The sequence below is a fragment of the Hipposideros armiger genome, unplaced genomic scaffold, assembly GCF_001890085.2.
Source record: "Hipposideros armiger isolate ML-2016 unplaced genomic scaffold, ASM189008v1 scaffold_523, whole genome shotgun sequence".
Classification (NCBI taxonomy): Eukaryota; Metazoa; Chordata; class Mammalia; order Chiroptera; family Hipposideridae; genus Hipposideros; species Hipposideros armiger.
In genome coordinates this window covers 470,023-493,889 of record NW_017731873.1, presented here as the reverse complement: position 1 = coordinate 493,889, position 23,867 = coordinate 470,023, and the positions used below count along the sequence as shown (strand labels likewise).

The window sequence follows — 23,867 nt, the reverse complement described above, 5'->3', positions numbered from 1 at the left end:
AAACCCTACATATACTATGCCTTCTCCTATATGTACAGCTATGATAAAGTTTAATTTATAAATTAGGCACAGTAACAGATTGACAGCAAAAATTAATAATAAAATAGAATAATTATAACAATATACTGTCATAAAAGTTATATGAACATGGTCTCTCTCTCTCTCTCTCTCTCTCTCTCTCTCTCTCTCTCTCAAAATACCTTATTGTATTGTACTCACCTTTTCACTTAAAGGAAGCACTTTGGCAGGTCTAAATTGCCAGCATCACTATTCTAGCACTTTGGGGCCATTATTAAGTAAAATAAGGGTTATTTGAACAGAAGCACTGAGATACTGCAATGAGCTATCTGATAACCTGGAGGGCTACTAAGTGGCTAAATGGGCAGGGAGCATGTACAGAGTGGATATGCTGGACAAAGGGATGATTCACATCCTGGACAGGACAGAGTGGAACAGTGTAAGATTTCATCACGCTACTCAGAACAGTACATAACTTAAAATTTATGAATTGTTTATTTCTGGGATTTTCCATTTAATATTTCCAGACCATAGTTGACTTCAGGTAACTGAAGCCATGGAAAGTGAACCCATGGATGAGGGGGTCTACTGTAGTGTCTAGCAGCCCTTCGTCAGAAAAGGGTAAAATAGAATTGAATCCATGCCCAATGCTCTCAAGTCTGGCATATTGCTAATTTTGATATCTGGGCTGCCTTATTTGTAAGGGCTTCAAAAGCTTTTCAAAGCATTTTTACAAACAGCCTGACTCCCCACCACCACCAACCCCACCACCCCAAGTAGGTAACTACAGCCAGTTTAGCATTTGTTATTAATAAAAGAAATATAATGATTGTCATTAAAAAGTACCTTAATAACTCTCTGCTCTACCACGGTATCCAACCACTCAATAAAAGCCTCCACGGTGGCATTCTTCTTAAGGAGATCTTTCAGTTCTTGGAACACCGTGATAGAGTCATCTACAATGTAAAAACATAAAGAAAAAAGGCAGAATATTACACTCTACTTTGAATGTAAGAGAAAACCTAAAACTAGGAATCATTAATAATGTTATATCATAAAAGGAAAAGACAGGTAAATTGAGTTAGACGTTTTAATGAAATTAATTTTTTATTCTGAGAACAGTAACAAAAATATCCTTAGTACTTTACTCTTCAAAATTTTAATCATCAGTGTATGTACCTTGATATATATTAAAATACAGGTTTATATGTTATATAAGTATGTATATAATAGGGACAAGTACATTGTCAATATAGTTGATTATTCATTTTGAATCCAATGCTTTCATTAAATGCAGCAGTTTAGTTGAAAGCTAAAGAATGAACTAAACTAAGCTTATTGATTTCCTGCTTTATGAAATGTTCTTTCTCTTGAGCAAAAAATTAAATACTGCATTGTCGAATTGAGCCACTTACATGAATAGCTTTCATCATGTGAAATTTAAAGGGGGCAGTTTAGGGTTATAATTTTATTAAAGAATTCAAGGTTTATTGAATTTCAAAAGGTAGTATAATTTTATGCTAAGAAACAAAAAACATGGTTGAGGTCGGACTGTCCCCAGAGAGCAGTCCACTGTTGGTATTATAGCCTATATGAGGCTGCATTTTTTTTTTGTCTTTTCATAGAGAAAGGAAGGGAGAAATAGTGGATTGTTATCCCTTGGAAATCAAGCCTGGTTGCCTAGTCATGCCTATTAGCTTGGCAAGTTCTGTCAGATTGTCCAAACATGATGAGAGAGCCTCTGTTTGAAAAACAGTATTGTATGGAGATATTTTGATATGCATGCATACCATATGTTGCCAAGAGTGTTTAACACATGGAAATGTGTGTGCATGTGATGCAAAACTGAAAGAAAATTCACAAAACTCAAGACCATTCTTATTATTTCCAGGTTATTTCTCTTTTGGTAATATCTAGGCAATGAGATTATGGATGGCTTTTCATTTCTTCTTCATATTTCCTATATTTTCCAGGTTTTCCACTATGAGTAAGTACAACTGTTTTTCAATAGAGAATACTTTTTTATTAAAAATGTTTCTATGAATCAGGTTTCTCAAACAGATATGATTTTGTAGTCCAAGGGGAGAACATTTGGCAATGTTCTGGAGACGTTTTTGGTTGCCACAATGTGGGGGAAGCTGCTACTGGCATCTATCTGGTGGGTGGTGGCCAGGGATGCTGCTAAACATCCCACAATGCACAGGAAAGCTCCCCAACAAAGAGTTACCTAGCCCAAGATGTCAATAGTGCCAACGTTAGAAAACCCTGCTCTGAACAAAGGGAGAAGACTTACGTTCAGTGTAGATATCAGATTCAGTGTCTGTGCTGCCAGAAATTGTGAGAAGGGCCTGGGATCCAATACTATTTAAGTCAACTTTTTCAATATCAGACACCATAGAATTCACAACATGCTGGTCAAAGAGAGCTGGTCTGGCAATCTGTATAGAAAAAGTTTTTTAAAAAAATCACTAAATTATCACTAATAGTCTATCTAAAGGAGAGTTTTATCTTCTAGAGAAATAGTTCCTTTTGGAAAAAGTACCATAAATAACTGTTTTGTTATTTTAAAGCTAAAAAGCAATAACTGGGACTCATGATCATCTCTGTGAAAGATTTGAAAACTATTTTGGACTTAGAAAATGATTTTTTAAATTTGTGGTCATAAAATAAAGACTTCACAATATTACATTTCTTATCTGGAACTATTCCAAGCTAGTCTTTTAAAATTTAGAGAGCTAGAAATATAAATATAAAATAAAAATATAAAACAAATGATCATTTGAGGGGAGGGAAAGTATACTTTAACAATATGCATACACGTATTTCTGATTTAAGAACTACTTTTTTTCTTTCCAATTTAAGAGAGCCAAATTAGAATATAGTTTAAAAATGTGTTGGTTTTGTGGGTTTCATCACATCATACATCACATGGGCTCATTCATGCCTCACAAACTTAATTTTTATTCATTGGATTCAAATAAGAGTTTTACATTTTACATTGCATTCAGAATTTTATTTTTACTTTTACTTTGAAGTAATTTTAAATTTATAAAAAAGTTACAAAGTTAGTGTAAAGCACAGGGAATGTGGAACCTGCAGATACAGAGGGCCAACTGTATTTCCATACACTTCTCCTAATGTTAACATCTTACATAACTATTATATATTAGCCAAATCAGGAAATTACCCTTGCTATGATACTATTAACCATAGAAATAATTCCAATTTCATCATTTTTTTCACTAATACCCTTCCTCTGCTTTAGCATTCACTCTGGGATCTCACACAGCATTTACTTGTTGTCTACTTCGTTTCCAGTATCTGAAAGTTCCTCACTCTCTGCGGTAAGATTCATTTCTGAGTTGGTGACTCAAATAACCTCAGCTTACTAACATACCTGAGCAAGATGTAAGAAAGATGTCTGTCGTTTCAGAGAAGATACAAATCTTCGCACAATAGGTATTTTCTTGTCAGTCAGAGCTTCTGGCAAGTTTTCCAAGGATGAAACTACCCACTGTTCCCAGTTTTTAGCAAAATTTCTTATGTCTGCTAATAAGCTACCAAAAAAACCACACACTATATGTTAAATGCTAAGTTGTTCAAAATACATTAAATAAATGTAGTTTAATGGAGGTATACAATTATGCTATGATTCCAACAGCATGACTTTTGAGTCAGCCTAGGTCTGCCATTTATCATCTTGGTCAAATTACGCAATCTCCTCAAGCTCCAGTTTCCCCATGTGTTAAACAGGAATAAGAATATCATCCATGTCACAAAATTATTATGAGGGTTATATGAAACAAATCATGGAAAGTGCTTAGGTGCTCAATAAATAATACTTTATTATCAATATTAACTCATGATTCAATCATTTTCTATAAAATATTTCTGAGACAATGTAAGTATGCAGTTGATTTTGTATATCATGGCTTCTTAAGAGCCCATCACATTAGGACTATAACATCATTTCAGGTATTTAATATTAGCTTTCAGTTACATGTTCTTATAATCCAAATATAACTGTGGGGTAAATAATAAAAAATGTACTAGTTAGAGGATCCTATTTCTCAAATGTTTGTTGTGTTTATACTAAATGAGAAAATATAAAAATTTAAAAATCAATCAACAATCTACCTAACATATCTTAACAAAACAGATTTAAATATATTTGGGGTGATGCATATGTTGGAGACAGAGATGTGATACAGTAAAAAGAGTAAGCAGATTTGGATTTAAACAGACCTCGATTAAAATATAGACTCAGCTTCTTACTAATTAGCTGACTCTAAATAAATAACTCAATAAATAAATAACTCAATAAATAAATAAATAATAAACAAATAAGTTAACTTCTTTACACTCCCACATTCCTCATTGGTGAATTAGGATCATAATAGCTACCTTGGAATAGTCTGACAAGTTGTTTTAAAAACTCCAATTGTTCAATGATAAGGAATTGCTTAAATATAGTTAAAGATAGAATTTTTCAGATGCTAGAAATCTATGCAACCATTTAAAAGATAATGTTCATCTTGTATTTGTTGCTAAGGAAAGAGTATCACAGTATTCTGCCACAGTATGTATATTATGTTTCCATTTGTTAAAATGTGTACAGTCAATCCTCATTAAGGTCATCATAGGTTTTTGGAAACTTACTTTAAGCAAAACAACAAATAACAAAACCAATTTTACCATAGACTGATATAAAGAAGAGTTAATTTCCTACGTCATATCACCAAACTTCTAACTGAAGACCCAGAACACGTCTAATATTAAACATTGAAATAAATGTGTGCTATACATACATTTAAGAAAGATTAATAGAAACAAATAAGATAACTATTTCACAAACCACTTATTCCAGTTCAGAGTCGAGGGTGACCCAAGCCCATCCCGGCAGCTCAGGGTGCAAGGTGAGAACCAACCCAGGACAGGACGCCCTTCCATGGCAGGGTGCCCTCACACACACCCACACTCACTCAGCCTGGGACAACACAGACTCGCCAAGTCACCTCAAGTGCACATCTTTGAGATGGGGAAGGAAACCAGAGTCCCCAGAGAAAATCTACACAGACATGGGGAGAACATGCAAACTTCACACCGGCAATGGCCCTGGGTCGGGAGTTGAAGTTTTTTTCTCAATCAACGTTATAACAAAACACCTTGAATGGAATGATGTTATTTGAGGACTTGCTGTATATTTACAGATATTCCTAGAAAGAATTCTGTGAGATAATAACCTAAGACATTAAGAATGTGGTGAGATTATGAGTGATTTTTCAAATAAACTTAGGCAGGTTTTTAATTTTCTACAATGAAGATGAATTACTTACATACTTAAGACATAAACACATAAATAGTCCATTTCGGGATTATTGTGGGAACTAAGTAAAATAATTTATGCAAAGTCTCAAAGCTTGTGTTGTAGTTAATAAAGGTCAATCAACTCTTATTACCATTAATCACATGGCTGGATGCCTGCCACTCAGTAAGAACAGCCATTCTGCTGTGACATGGAAGTGTTAAGTGGACCTAATTCAGAGCACAGATTAGATGTTTAAAGACCACAAATTGATATTTAAAAGAAACTGTTGTCCAGGTCAATACCAACTATGATACAAAAAATTAAAAGAATTTAGAAGAAAAGGTAAATCAAAAATAAAATTTGTTTATTAATCAGCATGTATTTATTGAGCACCAACTATGTCCACATATATTTGTGCTCTAAAATACTAAAATAAATTTCATTATTTAATTACACTTTATTTTCAAAGAAAATATGGCTTTTCTTAAAGGTTTCTATTAAGTCTCACATTGGAAAAGGCTTTGTGAAAATTTTCAGGTATCATTTCAATAAACTATTTGAGATCTTAGTTTTTTGTTAAAAGGAGGTAGTAATTCCATTGTGCTACTCCTGATTTTGCAGTTAAGAACAAAGTTAATAATAGAAATAAAATAATTTTCCTTATAGTTTTATCATTGTAGTTATTTTCCATCAATTATCCCCATCTATCTTCCTCTAGCCCGTATCCATTAATAAACTTCTCAGAGTTTTGAAGGTCAACCAAATTTAAATATTTATTTTTCACTTGGGCACCCCTCAAATTAAAGGGATTTCAGGATTGTTCCATCAATTTTATTCACTGAGGTTTAAATATAAAGATTAAGGCACATTTCTTTCAGTTAAAACAAAGGGACAGGAACAGAAAAATAATCTCCGTAAATGAATGAATTTCTACTTAATGTTTTTCTTTAATATATACTAAGAAACTATCATATTTTATTGACTGAACCTACCTTTCAGGCATTTCTTGCATTGTTGCAGGAATGAGTACATCTGTAAGAACCTTAATCACAGCAAAACACAGTTAACATAAATACTTAGAATTTCTATAGAAAGACATATTATTTGTCAATTATTTTTATTCCTAGCTTTCTAGAGAATAACGTTTACTCTTTTCTGAAAGTTACACTTTTATCTCTAAAATGAAGGTATATATAAGGGATATATGTGTGTGTGTGTGTGTGTGTGTGTGTGTGTGTGTGTGTATGTGTGTGTGTGTGTAAAAGGCTGGGGGAGGAGATCTGAAATCATTACAATTACTAAGTTAAGCAGGTGACACTAACATACTAGGTACAGAGAGTTAATTATAAGAACAGAAAGAGTACTGAAAAGAAAGGGCCAGGCTGAGCCCTAGACATAGGTGATGAGAACTAGTAGAAAGAAGATATTAGATAGTGCTGACTGATCCCAGCTCAGGAAAAATCATGATGAATAAAGGAGGTTGGGAACCAGATAAGATAGGAGCAGTGCAGATCCACTAGGCTGGCTAATAAAGTGAGTGGGCCAGCCTGGAAAAGAAGATCAAGAGGTCACATGAGAAGATATTTCAAAATGTGGATAGACACTAATCTACAATGACTTGTTTAGTCTACCAGCAAAATGCACACCTATTCTGTATATGAGACAGTATGTGAGTTACCAATAGACAGGCCTTGGTAATCATGTACTATTTTATGGACTAAAAGCTGATCACTCTCTAGGTGGGGTGAAGATCTGGCAGAAGCTCATCTTTCACTGCTCTGTTTACAGTGCTCCCTTGTGCCTCCTTGGATCCTCCATAAAGAAGAGAAACTTGGTTTATTTAAAGGTACTTAACCTCAGGATTTCTGTGTTGGACTCAAAGAAATAGACCACTGCGGGGGGAAAAGGTATAAGGATATGTCCTGGAGTCGCTGAATGACAGTCCCAACAGCTTTATCTTAATGGTGATTAAAGTGCATGCATGAGCCCCAGGTCTTTTCTTACGCTCATTCTTGGAGCTATCTTCCTTCCCCTCTTGACTGCACTCTCAAGTCTTCAATATCTAAACTAATCCTTTTCCCTCAAAATAAGGATATTCTTATTCAATCCAGAAAAATGGGACAATCCTTGCTCTCCTTTGTCCTGCAACTTTACCTTGAACTAAAGATAGAGACTATGCTGCACATACTCCTCCATTCTCTTATCCTGTGATGAGGGATAGAGGAACAGAGGATGAAGAAAAGGGCTCCCCCACTGTGCTTCATGCCCACCAATCACTCCTTGGTCTGCAGGGTTGCTTCTGGACTGTCTAGCTTCTGCTTCATTTCTCTGCAACTAACTTAGGATTTTATTTCCTTAATGCTTAACAAGGTGCCAGCTTGTGTTTTCTTGCTAACTCAGATTGTTTTCTTCAAAGGAAAGCTTTGGCTTTTTTCTCATGACAATTTATCAGGTAAATGTAGACAAACTCACTTTAAAGTACCCCCATTTCAATGTAGTTTTCTCATTAGCTTAGACCTTGATCTGCTCTAACGAGGAAACATCGTCAGGAAATTAGCCTCTCTACCTTCCTGCTAAATATCCGGTTAGAAGGCCAACCAGCTCATCTCTTCTTTGTTCAGGATGTCTTCATGATATTTTGCAAATACTCTGGGACTCTTACTTGGTTTGAGAACAGAAATAACATTAATGCACTAAAGATAGAGATTTCCAAGATTTTCAAGTTATTAATCCCATGAGAGTGCTTAATTCTACTTTTCCCCAAAACACTGATATTGTGTGTGTGTGGGGGGGAAACATTGTGCTATCTAATCTGAAAAAACCTTAAACAGTTAATAAAAATTAACAAAGTGTTCATGTATTAGTATGTCACATTTCAAATGATTCTAAGCTGTAAACAGAAATTGATTTTGTTTTATTTCATGTAAATTTACATTAAAATACATACACTACTAAACATACATTATTAAACTGCCTGCTTTCTCATCAGAAAAAAAAATGGTGTTTCTCCAGCCAGAAATAACAAATTTATTGAAAATATATTGCAAAAATTTAGATAGAATGCTCTTAAAAGAAATATATGGTTTGTGTTTAAGACATCCCAAAGAGCTTACCTTATAAAGAATTGAGTCACACACACAGAAAATATCAATGATAACTGGGTTTTCGAGCAGGGGAAGAAGATGATCAGGCATTCCTTGCCAAAAGTGTAATAAGAAATGCTGGATCTAGTTTCAGAACAAAGATTATATACATTAAGACTTTTTTCTTGAATTCATATAAAGAACAGGACAAGAAAGTATATATAATATGGCCAAAGCGTTCTTTGTCACCCTTACCTCTTCAAAGTTTCCATTAATTGCATTGTCCAGGATGCACTGGCAGTGAGTTTTGTACATCATTATGAGGGTATCAACCTATTTCAAGGAAGAAAAAGCTTAACCAATGCACCATTTCAACACTGCCTTCATTTGTTCATTCATTCATTAAACACACATTTTTAAAGCTCCTGTTATGTACCAGGCCGTGTGCTCAATGCTAAGGAATCAAAGAAAAAATTCTTATTTTAAGGAGCTTACTGTCATATGAAGGGAAAAAGGAAAGCAAATGTACAATTATAATATAGTATTATAAAAATTATGAAAAAGTTGATGTGTAGGCAGCTATGTGCCAAAGCAACATTGTGATTTTCTGCTTAACCAAAAAATTACCTTTGATTGGAGAAATAAACATGAAATGGTAAAATACATCAACTCTTTACAGTTTTGTTAATGGTGCTTGAGCAGTGTGATATGGTGGCTTCCAGTTTTTGCTTCTGGAGTCAGCTAAACTTGGGTACCCAGCTCCACTGCATTACTTACCAGGTATGACTTCGTACAGGTTGCTTAGTCTCTGAACCCCAGACCTTTTGTCTTTAAGTAGGATAGTAATAATGTATTACTTATATGGTATTAAGAAGATGAAATAAGACGTGATGCACACAGAACAGTGCCTGGTACACAGTAACACCTTTACTAGGTATTAACTAAAATTAATAACAATATCGAATAATTCATTTACCCAAAAAAGAATTGAAAATTGAGGGTATGTTATGAAAAGTCTGTATTTCCATGTTACCACAGGTACTTGTATACTTAAAGTTTTAAACATATTCTAAAATTTGGAATGGATTAGAACTAGATAATATTCTAGCAACTTGCCAATATTCAAATTCAAAACCATTTCATAAGCTAGAAATGCCTCTACCTGTTCCTGGCTGTGTGGTCTGTGTAAACAGGAGCCTGGCTTGGAGGGTAAAGGTACGAGCTTTGCCCACAGACAACCTGGATTTGAATGTCAGCTCTAATCTGCCACTTATTACACGATGTTGGGCAAGCTGCTTAACACTTGTGTGTTTTAATTTCCTCATCTTATAAAATAGAGATGATAATAACAATAAATATCTAACAGGGTTGTCATGAGGACTAAATGAATTAACACATGGAAAGTGGTTGGAGGAATCCATAATATATGTTAAGAAATTGACTGGTGTTAGCTATTTTTATACCAATAGTATCTAGGGTGGTGATGGTGATGGTGATGATTTCCTACCTAATCTTTTCTCGCTAACTTTTATCCCTACAGCCCAGTCTCACTACACATCTTTGTGGTTTAGCTCAAAACTGTATAACAATGACATGCAAATTACCAATCTACCTCTAAGGAGGTATGCTGGCTACAGGACACCTCTAGCAGGCTATGTCACCATTAACACATTGAGACACGCTCTATACCTGGGCAATAATATTTTATTTTTAGATGGGGCAGCATGAAAGATAAAAATTCATAACTGTTGTCAAAAAGGTAACCTTTTGAGCCTTGAAGTCTACTAATGTACAAGCTTTTACCTTCACAAGTTATTTCCATTTATTTGTGTCAAAATTTTTTCTTTATACACAAATCATCAAAAAATTTTAATCCCACTATTGGCATTTCATCTGTTTACTTAACATTTACATAGTCTTAGGACAATAAGTTTTCACTGCAGTATACTTGGCATTGTTTATAAACACAAATTTGCTCAATTTTCTGAGAATCGACATCCTATTACGCAGAGCAGGAGCAGAGGCAAGATTTATCTCCAGTAAGGCAGTGAGCATGTGATGGGGGTGGCAACTGCCTTGAGTGACAGAACAATAAGGCAGAAATCAGGCCCGTTGTCTTAAGCCAACACCACTCACTGGAGTCAACTTCTCACCAGGCAGTTCGCATCCTTTCTTCCTCAAGAATGTAGGTGTTTAAAGTGCTGAACTTCATCCCCACCCTTCTTTCTAGGAACTGTCAAGTTACCTGGGGACCTTGACGACTGGCTGAAGAGTGAAAGGCAGGGCCCAGGGCCAAAGGACAAAGAGGACTGTTAGTCCCTGGTGCTCATGGTGGGGACCACTGGGAATAAATTTAGAAACCAGGGATTATATCACCTTGATGCCTGAGTGAAAAATGTTCTGTAGACTAGTCTATCAAGTTGACAGGTAAGGAATTCCTTGGAGGCTGCAGAGAAACTGGAATAAACTATTGGAACATTTTCCTCACCTCTCTTTTTTACCTTCGTTGCTCTCCCATCCCCCCTCTCTCACCAGACATATTTACACAGTAAACATCTTTATAATATGTTTGCATGTAAGAACCCTGTCCACAAAGTTAACCCAACAATACCCTCTCCCAAAGAACTGTGTTCCCTTGAGGTCCCACTGATTTCCACAGATTTCCTCACCAACTTCCACATGTTAAATTTACTGAAGGTGTCTAAAATCTGAAGTCATATTATCACACATTATATTTATAAGGTAAAAAAACTACACAATGTGATAACCTTTAAAAATGTGATGGGAGAAGACAATAGTAGGAAGTAGACTTACTTTAGGAGAGTTGCTTGGAGTCAGCATCTGAAAATAACCTTCAATACTATGCCTTTACTTAACTGGGAGAGTATGTCTGTTATCAGAATGAACCTCAGAAGTTACTGCATATCTCTACTCATCTATCAAGAGACTTTTTTTTTAATCAATGTGTAATTTTATTTCTAGTTTCTACAGAAAGCCCATTCCTAAAGTAATACAGCTGGACATCAGTTAATCATATTCCTCTATCTTTGCAGCTCAGAAATATGACCTGACTTAATATATTTTCAAAGGTGTTTTCCTCAAACGCTAAAGAAAAATGAACTTTAGTTGAAAGAAGTATGTAGAAATCATTATGCCCTGATTTAATAATCAATGTTATCAGTCAGCTAGTAGCAGGCACCTAGCAAATGACTCTAGAAGTTCAGAAATGGACGATTTAGCCTTAGATTTTATTACATGAGCATTGAAAAGTTATATTGAGGGTTATTTATAAACTGAATCCTATGAAAAATTTTTCATCCTTTCAGAAAAAACTTTCAAATATAAGACAGCACAGAATTTTAGAAATGCAAAGAACTTTTATGATCATCTGGTGTAGTTCTTGCATTCATCTAGGTATTCCCTCAGTTCTAGAAACAGATTCTGGCCTAGACAGCTTTATGACTATTTACTGAAATTAACTGGAGTTAATCAAAAACAAAGTTTATAATTAAATAAATTGCATATAATAGACACATTCTAGTATTTTATTCCATGGTATTGAGTTTTAAATAAAAATTACCTTTAGTCTTTTAAGGTTTATTTTACCACCTTCTAATTACATACTATCATGGACATGGTAAATAATTAATTGGAAAGTGTTTAATCAATGTTAGTAAGCATTTGTCATTCCTATAAATCAGTCAATTACATTTGATTATGCAGATTTCTGATCGCATCCTGCAAGTGCCATGAGATTCCTAGCAAAGTGAGATATGGAACCAATATCAATAGAGAAGTAGCTTTAATTGATACCTTTTCTTTAGAAATGCATCCTTGGTACACAAGGTGTTGAGCACTGGGGAATTCTGGTAGAAGTGTTCCAGTTTTTGAGCTAAGTGAATATTTACGAGTGAAGCCACCCTATAATTTAGAAAAATGAAAAGAAATAAAATCATTATCAATTATATGGCTCCAAAATAGAATTTTAATAAAATAAAACCCCATAAAATTTCATTCTTCTTTATCCTGCAAACCATGTATAAACTGTGTAATGAATAAACTAGACATGTCAGCAGAATTATTGTTTCCAAACCATAAATACTTTCATAGTCAGGTTATTTTTCCTAGTATTCTAGATTTTAATTTTGAACACCTTTCACACCTTTTAAAGATTTTAGTTCACATTTGTTAATGGCATAAGTTTTGAAAGATTTACTTTTAGAGCTGTTGAAATTATTTTAACTAAAAGAGAATCAAAATTTGCCAAATCCAACTTCTTCATTTATGAATTAAGTAAATGAGATGATAAATTAATTTATTTATCCAGTTTCAGAGATAATTAGTGGTAGATTGTAATTACAGCCGAAGTCTTCTAATTCCCAAAGTAGAACTCTGGGCTTTCCCACCTCAACCTTCCCCCACCCGAAGTTCAGATATTTTTTTTCTTTTGAATCTATTGGGGAAAGTACATTTCTATCAAATTTTAGATTTTAGTCTTGTTAGTCTTTATTTTCAAGTATGGATAGGAAAGGATTATTTTGACTAAACAGTTTTTAATAAATGAGTAAAGAACAACTACATAAATAACTATCATAAACTGATGTGATAACACAGTTGATCCTAATCCACTCCATTTAATCAGCCTTAATACTTCAAGATAAGTTTTAAAGGCTTTCGGTGCTTTAGATTTGTCATTTGTGAACCAATTATCATTGCACTGTCAAAGAATGATACTGTCAATAAATAGGGAAAAATAATAGGATGCAAGAAAATAAAGATTTTCATTTCAAAGGAAGGAAAAGATTAGGTAAGATATGAAACTAATATTCAATAAACATAACAAAAATGCACCTAAATTCTAATTTTTGGAAAGTTTGTACATTTTTTATACCTTTTCTCTTGGGTGGAAAATCATGTTTATTCATCCCAAGATGTAACTTGTGAGATAGGAAAAGTGAGACAGAGAAACATAAACCAAAAAAATGACAATATGTAGTGTTGTATTAAATAAAGTTTAAGGAAATGAGAATACTCTCATTTCCATAAACAAATATAATTAGTAATCAAAATTTTTTCCACAAAGAAAATAAAAGCATTAGATTTAACAGGTGAGTTTTAGCAAGCTTTCAGGAAATAGGTAATTTCAAACTTAAAAGAATTTTTCAAACCATGGAAAAGCAGGACCACTTCTCAGTTCTTTTGAGTATGCTTATGCCAAAACCAGACAAGAACAGAAAAAAAAAAATTTAGGCCAATGTCACTTATCATACTTGAAATAGTACCAAACAAAATATTAGCAAACCGAATCTAGCATTGTATTACAATAATAATAGCCAGGTTGGTTTTAAATTCACCACATTAACAAAAAAAAAAAAAAAAAAAAAAGGGAGGAGGAGACTACAATCATCTCAATTGATCCATCTCTCTCTCTCTCTCTCTCTCTCTCTCTCTTTCTCTTTCTCTCTCACCCTCTCTCTCCCTCCCTAAAAAACTACAGCAAATATCATACACAATGGTAAAGTAAGTACTGTAAACATTCTCTTAAAAATCACAAATAAGATAAAGTTGCCCACTCTCACTTCTTTTAATCAAAAGTACACTAGAGTTAATAGCCAGAGTAGTAAGACCGAAAAAGTAATTAAATATTAAGTGTTGAAAAGAAAAAAAACAAAACTAGCTTTATTTGCCACTGATGTGGTTGATTACATTGAAAAACTAAAACTGCACAAAAATTGTTACAATTAAGAAATATTGTTAGTAAATTTGCTGGATACAAGATTAATGTAAAAGTCATTTCAATTTCTAAAATCAAGGAACAAACATTAAGAACATACAATAAAAAGATACTATATAAAATAATAAATATTAGAATATGCCTAAGAATAGGTCTAAAGAAAGAAGTACAAAACATAAGAAAATAATTAAACTTTATCAAAAGGTATTAAAGAAATTATTAATAAGAATATTCAATATTGTAAAAATGTCCAACATGAATTGATCTATTTCTTTGATGCAATTCCAAATGCTATCAGGATTTTCTGTGAAATATAACAACCTGATTCTAAAATGTATGAGGAGATGCAAAAAAACAAGAATTGATACAACACTCCTATAGAGAAAAACCTGGCAAGATTTGCCTATCAAATATGAAGATGTATTATAAAGCTTTAATAAATAAAACAGTGATATTGGCATAGGGATAGACTAAAAGAACAATGGAATGAAATACACTTCCAAGAATTGGCCCATAAATATATGATAAACTTGGCATCATGGGGATAAAAATGGCTTTCTATCTCATCTCACACTAAAAAATCAATTACAGGGGAAAGAATCTAGAAAGACGGGGGGAGTAGGAAGTACCAGGAATATGTCTCCCCACTAAGATAACTATTGCATTGCACCGGCAAGATCTATCTGATGTAACTATTGGAGTCTATTGAAGACTTCCAAGTGAAGTCTTGGAGTGTAAACTGCAATTAATTTGGGTCAATTTCAGCTTTTAGATCAGTAGCAGCTACCATCCTCCACTCTCAGCCCCGTAACAAGCAGTACACAAGTTGCAGTAGCATCTTGCTCATAGCTTGTGGGAACTAGGATGGGTAATAGGAACCCTATGCTCCAAATACCAGGGATCTGCGTTCTGATCACTGATTGCTGCTTCTAATCATGGAGGTACAAACACAGAGACAAGTAGCCATTTTTGCACCCTACCTGCCATTTTTGCAAGCCCCTGCTACTGTCTAAAGTGACTTCTAGGAGACTTAAAGGATTGGTCCCTTTTTTGTTCCCTTCATTTTTTGTTTTTTCCCCTCTTTTGAAAACCAGATAGTAAACACTGGGACATGCAAAAACAACTACATTTATGGGAGAAATTAGAAAGTCACTGCACATACCCAAGGAAAAGTGCAGGCTGAGAAAAGATCTGAGAAGACCTAAAAGACCTCAGGCCGATCTTGGTAGGAGACAGCCTACAACAATAAAAAATAAAACATAACAAAAAGCAAACCCTGGGAAAGGGGAAAAATCTGATTTCCAGAGTTATTGCATTATTAGATTCAAATTTGTTTTCAACAAAACGTCACAAGACATGCAAAGAAACAAGAAACTATAGTCCATTCAAAGGAAAAAAATAAACCACGGAAACTATCACCAACAAAGATCATATGGCAGACAAACTAGACAAAAACTTTAAAAGAGTTGTTTAAAGAACTAATGGAAGATATGGAGAAAGTAAAATGATGTATGAACAAATTGCAAATATCAATAAAGAGATAGAAAACCTAAAAAGAAACCAAAAAGAAACTCTAGAGCTGAAAAGTACAATAACTGAAATGAAAAATTTATTACAGGGAGTAAAAGGTAGATTTGAATAGGCAGAAAGAAGAATTAGTGTACTTGAAGAAAGAACAATTGAACTTTTCAAGTCAGAGGAACAGAAAAAAAATGTTTTTAAGTAAACAGTATCTAAGGGACCTGTGGGATACCATCAAGCAGATCAACATATACATTGTGAGGGACCCCAAAGGTGTTGGCGGGGAGGAGTATTTGAAGAAATAATGGCTGGAAACTTCTCAAGTTTGATGAAAAACATGAATACAAACATCAAGAAGCTCAACAAACTCTAAATGGGATGAACTGAAAGATCCACACCAAGACACATTACAAGCAAACTTTCAAAAGATAGAGACTCTTGAAAGCAGAAAAAGAGAAGCAACTCATTACATAAAAGAGATCCTCAATAAGGTTATCAGCAGATTTCTCAGCAGAAACTTTGTAGGCCAGGCTGATATATTCCAAGTGCTAAGAGCTATAAACTGTCAACCAAAAATTCTGAAAATGTAGAAAAACTATGTTTCAAAAATAAGGGAGAAATTAAGACATACACACACACACACACACACACACACGACATTCACAGATAAACAAAAGCTGAACAAGTTTTTTACTACTTGACCTATCTTGCAAGAAATGTTAAAGGGAGTCCTGCAGGTTGAAATGAAAGAACACTAGACAGTAACATGAAATCATATGAAGAAATAAAGATCTCAGTAAAGGTAAATACATGTACAATTATAAAAGCTACTATTATAACAATAGTTGTAACTCCACTTTCTGTTTTTCACATGATTTAAGAGACTAATATATATATATATTTTTTTTTTAAAAAATAATCATTAGTAAAGAAGCTAGTATTATTGTAACTTTTGTTTGTAACCCCACATGTTGTTTTCCACATAATTTAAGAGACTAATGCATTATAAAAAATATTAGTGTATATTTTTGAACACACAACTTATCAAGATGAAATTTTGCAATATCATAACTGAAAGGGTTTGGGGCAGAGCTATAAAGGAGCAAAATTTGTATATTACTTAACTTGAGCTGGTATAGGTTCATATTATTGTTATAACTTTAAGATGTTAAATGTAATCACATAGAACCAATAAGAGTTATAGAATATACACCAAAGCAAATAATAGGAGAATTAAAATATTTCACTACAAAAAGATCAACTGAACACAAAAAAGACAGTAATGCAGGAAATGAGGGGAAATATGCTATAAGGCATATAGAAAACAAATAGCAAAATGACAGAAGGAAGTCACTCCTTTTCAGTAATTACTTTAAATGTAAGTTGATTAACTCCCCTAATCAAAAAAAGAAAAAGAAAAAAAAAGATATTGGCAAAAAAGACAAAAAAGTTATATGCTGTCTATAAGAAATTCACTTTAGATTCAAAGACATAATAGGTTGAAAGGGAAAGGATGAAAAAAGATATACCATTCAAACAGTAACCAACACAAAACAGGGGTGACTACACTAATATTACATAAAACAGATATTAAATCACAAAATATAATAAAAGAGGACATTATATCTTAACAAAAGATTCAATTCAGCAAGAAGATATAACAATTAAAACATTTACACATCTGATAAAGACCATGAAAATATATGAAGCAAAAATTAATAGAATTAAAGGAAAAAATAATTCTAAAATAATAGTTGGATATGTCTGTCACTGAATAGAACACCTAGACATGAGAAAAACACTTAACAAAGTAAGAAACTAAAACTAAAAGGCCATATATAAAATACCTATTGACAACTCATATTCAATGGTGAAGGTCTGCAAGATTTTTCTACTAAGATGAGGACTAGGCAAAGATTTCCATTTTTGTCACTTGTACTCAACATAGTACTGGAAGGCATAGCCAGAGCAATTAGGCAAGAAAAGGAAATGAAAAGCATCCAAATTGGGAAGAAAGAAGTAAAATTAGGGCTGGCCAAATGGCGCATTGGTTAAGAACTGGCTTGAGACGCCAGAGGACCCTGATTCGGATCCCACATGAGGGCCAGTGACACTGCCCTCCACAACTAAGATGCTGAACAACAGCTTGACCTGGAGCTGGGCTGCCGTGGGTCGCCGGCGACGGCGTAGGCTGCAGTCCCCTGCTGCAGTGGGCTGCCATAAGCTACCATGTGTAGCCAGCAGCCAGCATGAGCGGCCAGCAGCCGCCATGAGTGGCCGTCCAGAGGCCAGCGACTGATCTGCCTCACCCGGGAAGAGCGCAATGATAATACCAACATGGGCCAGTGAAGCAACGTCCTCCACAACTAGACTAAAGAATAAAAGGACAGCAATTGTCTGTTCCCCTTTCCCCGATTCCCCAGCGCTGTTCCCCTCCCCCAATTCCCCAATAAAAATCTTAAAAAAAAAAAAGTAAAATTATCTTTGTTCATAAACATGTTTTTATATGTAGAAAACTCTAAAGATACCACAAATAAAACTGTTAGAACTAAGAAACAAATTCAGCAAAGTTGCAGGACACAAAACCAACACATTAAAATCAGTTGCTATACTAACATTGTTATACTAACAATGAAAAAGCCATAAAGGAAATTAAGAAAATAATTCCATTTTACAATTACATCAAGAAGAATAAAATACTTAGGAATAAACTTAACCAATGAGGTGAAAGACTTTCATACTGAAAACTATAAACATGGCAAAACAATTAAAGGAGGCACAAAAAACTGGAGCAATATCCCATGTTGACTTAATAATGTCAAGTGTCAGTATTACCCAAAATGACCCACAGATTTAATATAATCCCAGTGCCATTTTTGCAGATAGAAAATTCATTCTATAATTTATATGGAAACTCAAAAGACTCCAAATAGTCAAAACAATCTTTAAAAAGAAGAATTTGAAGGCATCACACTTCCTGATTTCAAAAGTTACTGCAAAGCCCCTGTGGTAATGGCATAAAAACAAACAAATCAGTGAAACAGAATAGAGAGCTCAGAAATAAACCCTCATATATATGGTGAAATGTATTTCACCAAGGTACCAAGACCACTTGCTGGGAAAAGGACAATAAGGACATTCCAACAAATGGTAATAAGACTAGGTATCCACATGCAAAAGATTAAAAATGACTCCACCACATACAAAAATTATCCAAATTGATCAAAGACTTGAATATAAGACATAAAACTATAAAACTTTTAGAGGAAAACGTAAGGCAAAAGCTTCATAACATTGGATTTGGCAATGATTTTTTGGAAAGACACCAAAGGCACAGGTAACAAAAGCAAAAATAGACAAATTTGACTTCATAAAAATCTTAAACTTTTGTGCATCAAAAGACAATATCAACAGAGTGAAAAGGCAGTCCGTGGAATGAGAGAAGTTATTTACAAATCATATTTCACAAGGGATTAATGTCCAGAATATATAGAGAATTCCTAAAACTCAACAACAAAAAACCCAAACAACTCTATTCAAAAATGGGCAAAGGACTTGAACAGACATTTCTCCAAAGAAGATATATCAATAGTCAATAAGTTTATCAAAAGATATTCAACATTACTAATAATTAAAGAAAAGGAAATTAAAACCACACAAGAAACCACTTCATACCCATTAGGACAGCTATAATGAAATATATATATATATATATATATATATATACACAGATCTAACAAGCTTTAGTGAGGATGTGGAGAAATTGACATTCTTATGCACTGTTGATGGGAATGTAAAATGGTACAGCTTCTGTGTTGAACAGTATGGAGTTTCCTCAAAAAAATTTAAAATAGAATTAGCATATAATGCAATTACTATATGTAATTCCTCTTCTGGGTATATATGTAATTGAAATATATAATTTAAAGCAGGGCCTTGAAGATATATTTTACATGCATGTTTCTAGCAGCATTATTCACAATAGCTAAACCATGAAAGCAACCCAGTTGTCCACTGACGGATGATGGATAGGTAAAATGTGGTATATACATACAATGAAAAATTAACCAGCCTTAAAAAGGGAGAAAATCTAACATATGCTACAACATGGCTAAACCTTAAGGACATTGTGCTAAGTGAAATAAGCCAGACACAAAGCCACAAAAATAGTATGATTCCACTTATATGAGGTACCTAGAGTTAGTCACAGTCACAGAGACAGAAAATAAAATGGTGGTTTTCAGGGGCTGGGGAAAGGGGAGATGGGGAGTTATTGTTTAATGAGTATAGAACTGCAGTTTTGCTAGATGAAAGAGTTCTGCAGATGGTGATGGTTGTGCAACAATATGAATACACTTAATGTCACTGAACTGTATACTAAAAACTAATAAAATAACAAATTTTATGTTATGTGTATTTTAGCATGAAATATTGAAAAAAATCACTTGTAGATGAAATAAGGACTTAAGTGTTAGGAGCAACTGTATACTTTCAGAAGACTATGTAAAAATACATTTTTATGATCTAGAATGCAGATTTTAACAAACAAGATACAAAAAACACTAACCATAAAATTTTTAAATTATCTTCATCAAAAGGCACTGTAGAGCGCTGAGTCATGCCACCAACAGGGGGAAGTTATTTACAACACGCAACCTACAGGACATTAGTATCCAGAATATATAAAGAACTCCTAAGAAACAAATTTTTAAAATAGAAAAATTATGTGATCTGAACCAATATTTCATGGAAAAGAATTGGGTAATAAAAATCCAAAAAGATATTCAAGCTCATATTTTTTATGTAGTTATCAAAAACAATTTTCATATGAAAACCATAGGTTACATTTACACCCATTGGATTGGCAAAAACTAAAATGTTGTTCAATATCAAGTATTTTGAGAATGTGAAGCAAAGGAATGTTCAAACACAGCTAAAGAGACATAAGATGATACAACCATTTCGAAAAACAACTTGACCTTAACTAGTAAAGTTCCACATAAGCATATCCTAGGACCTGGAATTCTACTCCTACACATGTGCACTTGAAGAATGTTCATAGCAATATTGTTTTTCAAGCAAAAAAAAAAAATTCCACCAATGGTGGAATGAATAAATGCATTGTGATTTATTTTCATCAAATGTAATACTGTACAGCAGTACAAACAAAGGTATTAGAACTACACGTATTAACATTGATGAATCACAAAACCTAATGTTGACTGAAAGCAGAAAGTCATAGAAAAAAATGTATCCATTTCTGTCTAGGACATACAATAAACAGTACATTGGTGATAATAAACTGGGCAATAATAAACAACACATAAAATTTATTTTAAACATTTTGAAGTATACAGTTCAGTAGTGTTAAATACATTCATATTGTTGTACAATCATTACCACAATGTTTAGGTATTCATTCATAAGTCATAAAATTTAAGGAAAACATGGGTTGATTAACACCAAATTCTGGAGAGCAAAAACTTTTGGTAGACAGGGATAAAGGGAAGTGATTGGGGTTGGGACACACAGAGGACTTCTCTCTTTTAAGCTGTGAGGTAGGTCTTCAGTTTTTATCTGATGAATATTTTTTTAATTGTGTGTGTGTGTGTGTGTGTGCACGTGTGTTACAGATAATGCATTTCCCAATAAAAATGTTAAGAGTGCTAAGGAAACACATATTAAAGAACAAAAGATGTCTTTTATTTTAATACTTATCTATGTTGATAAATAATAGTTTTGTGTAACAGAAGTTAGCAACATGTATAAAACATAATAGGAGGCAAAAGTGCCCAAGGAAAAATTTTTTAATTTTAATTTGTTTATATGTGTTAACAGTTGTGTACAGAGTTGGTATAAATCAAATAATATCTGTCCAGAACATGTAACACACAAAAAAAGGAGGGACTGATAAACTGGAAAAAAAAATAAAACATAATCATTTCAATTCCACTAATACGTTTCCTATTTTAATTGCACTAACGGAGGTGCCATATCGTAGGCCAGTTACACAAGTCAGGTCTTTTTCTTTTCCTTTTTGTCAACTAATGACTTCAGTACTCTTGAGTAAACTATTAAAAATCTTATTTCCAAAAGAAAATAAGAAGGAAACTACAGAAAAGAAATAATATGATTAGAAGGCAAGAGGGCCTGATTTATGAGGAAAGATTAAAGGAGTTAAGCTGCAGAGTTTGTCTAAGTGATGACTAAAAGAGAGCATGATAACAGTCTACAAATATTTGAAAAGCATATACCAAGAAGGGAGGATTTGTTATTTATCTTGGTACAAAGTTTTTAAACTGGCCATGAATGGTTGATGTTAAGAAGGAAACTCAAGCTATCAGAAACTTCCTGGTTGAAATGTATGAAATCAAGGGACTTTTCCCTAAGAAAAAATGGCAAGTCAGTATTTTAGCTAGTTAAAGCAAATGAAATATAAACCACTACATTAATGAATAAAAAATTGAAAATAATCAAAATTCATACCACTGATAATTACTCTTAGAATCCTCTTTCCTTTTTGTTTTGCTTTTGTTGTTGATTTTGTTTGCTTTTATATTATGAACTATTTAAAACTTTTTTTTAAGTATAGATAAAAAGTAATAAATACCCGTACACTCACCATCCTGAGTAAGACAGTAGACATTTGAATATTAAAGCAGCTTCTTTTTTTTTTTTTTAAAGATTTTTATTGGGGAATTGGGGGAAGGGGAACAGACAAGTTGCTGTCCTTTTGTTCTTCAGTCTAGTTGTGGAGGACGTTGCTTCACTGGCCCAAGTTGGCACCATCATTGCGCTCTTCCCGGGCGAGGCAGATCAGTCACCGGCTTCTGGACGGCCGCTCACTGCGGCTGCTGGCCGCTCACGCTGGCTGCTGGCTACACATGGTAGCCCATGGCAAACCACTGCAGCAGGGGCTGCAGCCTACACCGTCGCCCGCGACTCATGGCAGCCCAGCTCCAGGTTGAGCTGTTGTTCAGCATCTTAGCTGTGGAGGGCAGTGTCACTGGCCCTCACATGTGGGATCCAAACTGGGGCCCTCTGGCGTCCCAAGACAGCTCTTAACCAACACGCCACTCGGCCGGCCCTAAAGCAGCTTCTGTAGCTCTCCCTAATCTCATTCCCTTCCTTCCTCACAAGAAATAATTAATGTTCTGGATTTGGTTTATATCATTCCTATTCAAATCTAAAAATTGACTTCATATGTAAATATTCTTAAGCAATAAATACCATTGCTTTACAAATCATACCATACATTTGTAGCCTTCTAAATTCAATGAGCTTTTTTCACTCAACTTTAGGTTTTTGAGACAAATCTAATTTGTTTCTTATAGCTATAGTTCACTCATTTCCAAACAAGTATAGCATTCCCTTTTATAGATATATAAAAATGTATTTTCACATTATCTCATAATGGACTTTATTTTCCACTATTCTGAGATTATAAACAATACTATTATGAACATCTTCACACATGCCTCCTTATGCACAGTGGCAAGGTTTCTCTAGGAATGCAGTTATAAGGTGTGTGCACCTTTAACTTTACTAGTTACTGTCCCTCCTACTATTTATGAGAGTTCCTTTTCCCCACATTCTTAGTTCTATATTTTTAGACTTTTTAAATTCTGATATTCCAATAGTAGTGAAATAATTACTCATTATAGTTTTAATTTGCATTTCCCTGATTAAAAGTTTAGATTGAGCACTTTACATATGTTGGCAGAAATGGCATTTAAAATATTTATTGACCATATGTTACAGACCTGGCCAATCACAATGAGTGCCATGAACACCAGCACTATTTATTACTCATTCTTCTTCATCTTGTGTGAATTGCCTGTTCATATACTTTGCTATATTTCTATTGAGTTGTCTTTTTATTTTTGAATTGAATATTTTACATACTCCAACAGTGCTCTCTGATAGATTTTTCAGTGATGATGAAAATGTTCTATATCTGCACTGTCCAATCCAGTAACCACTAGCCACATGTGGCTATTAATCACTTGAAATGTAGTAATGTGACAGAGAAACTTAATAGTTTATGTAATTAATAGCCACATGTGGATAGAGGCTACTGCATTGCACAGCATACTTAGAGATATTAATCCTCTGCCACTTATATATGATATCTAAATATCCAGTTGTATTTTACATATTTAAATCCATATACATATTTTTGCTTTTGTATCCTGATTTTCTT

The 23,867-nt window shown here is 33.8% G+C and overlaps 1 protein-coding gene across 1 annotated transcript in view; it reads right to left on the bottom strand.

The window, feature by feature from the left end:
* Positions 1-23,867, bottom strand: part of RFX6 (regulatory factor X6) — a 54,449-nt gene that overhangs the window by 9,363 nt on the left and 21,219 nt on the right. Inside the window, exons 7-13 of the mRNA XM_019668277.1 lie at positions 12,223-12,330; positions 8,665-8,742; positions 8,440-8,553; positions 6,319-6,368; positions 3,416-3,575; positions 2,312-2,456; positions 865-974 (exon numbers count right to left, since the gene is read on the bottom strand). Of these exons, the coding sequence (XP_019523822.1) occupies positions 865-974; positions 2,312-2,456; positions 3,416-3,575; positions 6,319-6,368; positions 8,440-8,553; positions 8,665-8,742; positions 12,223-12,330 (765 nt within the window). The remainder of the gene's footprint in view (positions 1-864; positions 975-2,311; positions 2,457-3,415; positions 3,576-6,318; positions 6,369-8,439; positions 8,554-8,664; positions 8,743-12,222; positions 12,331-23,867) is intronic.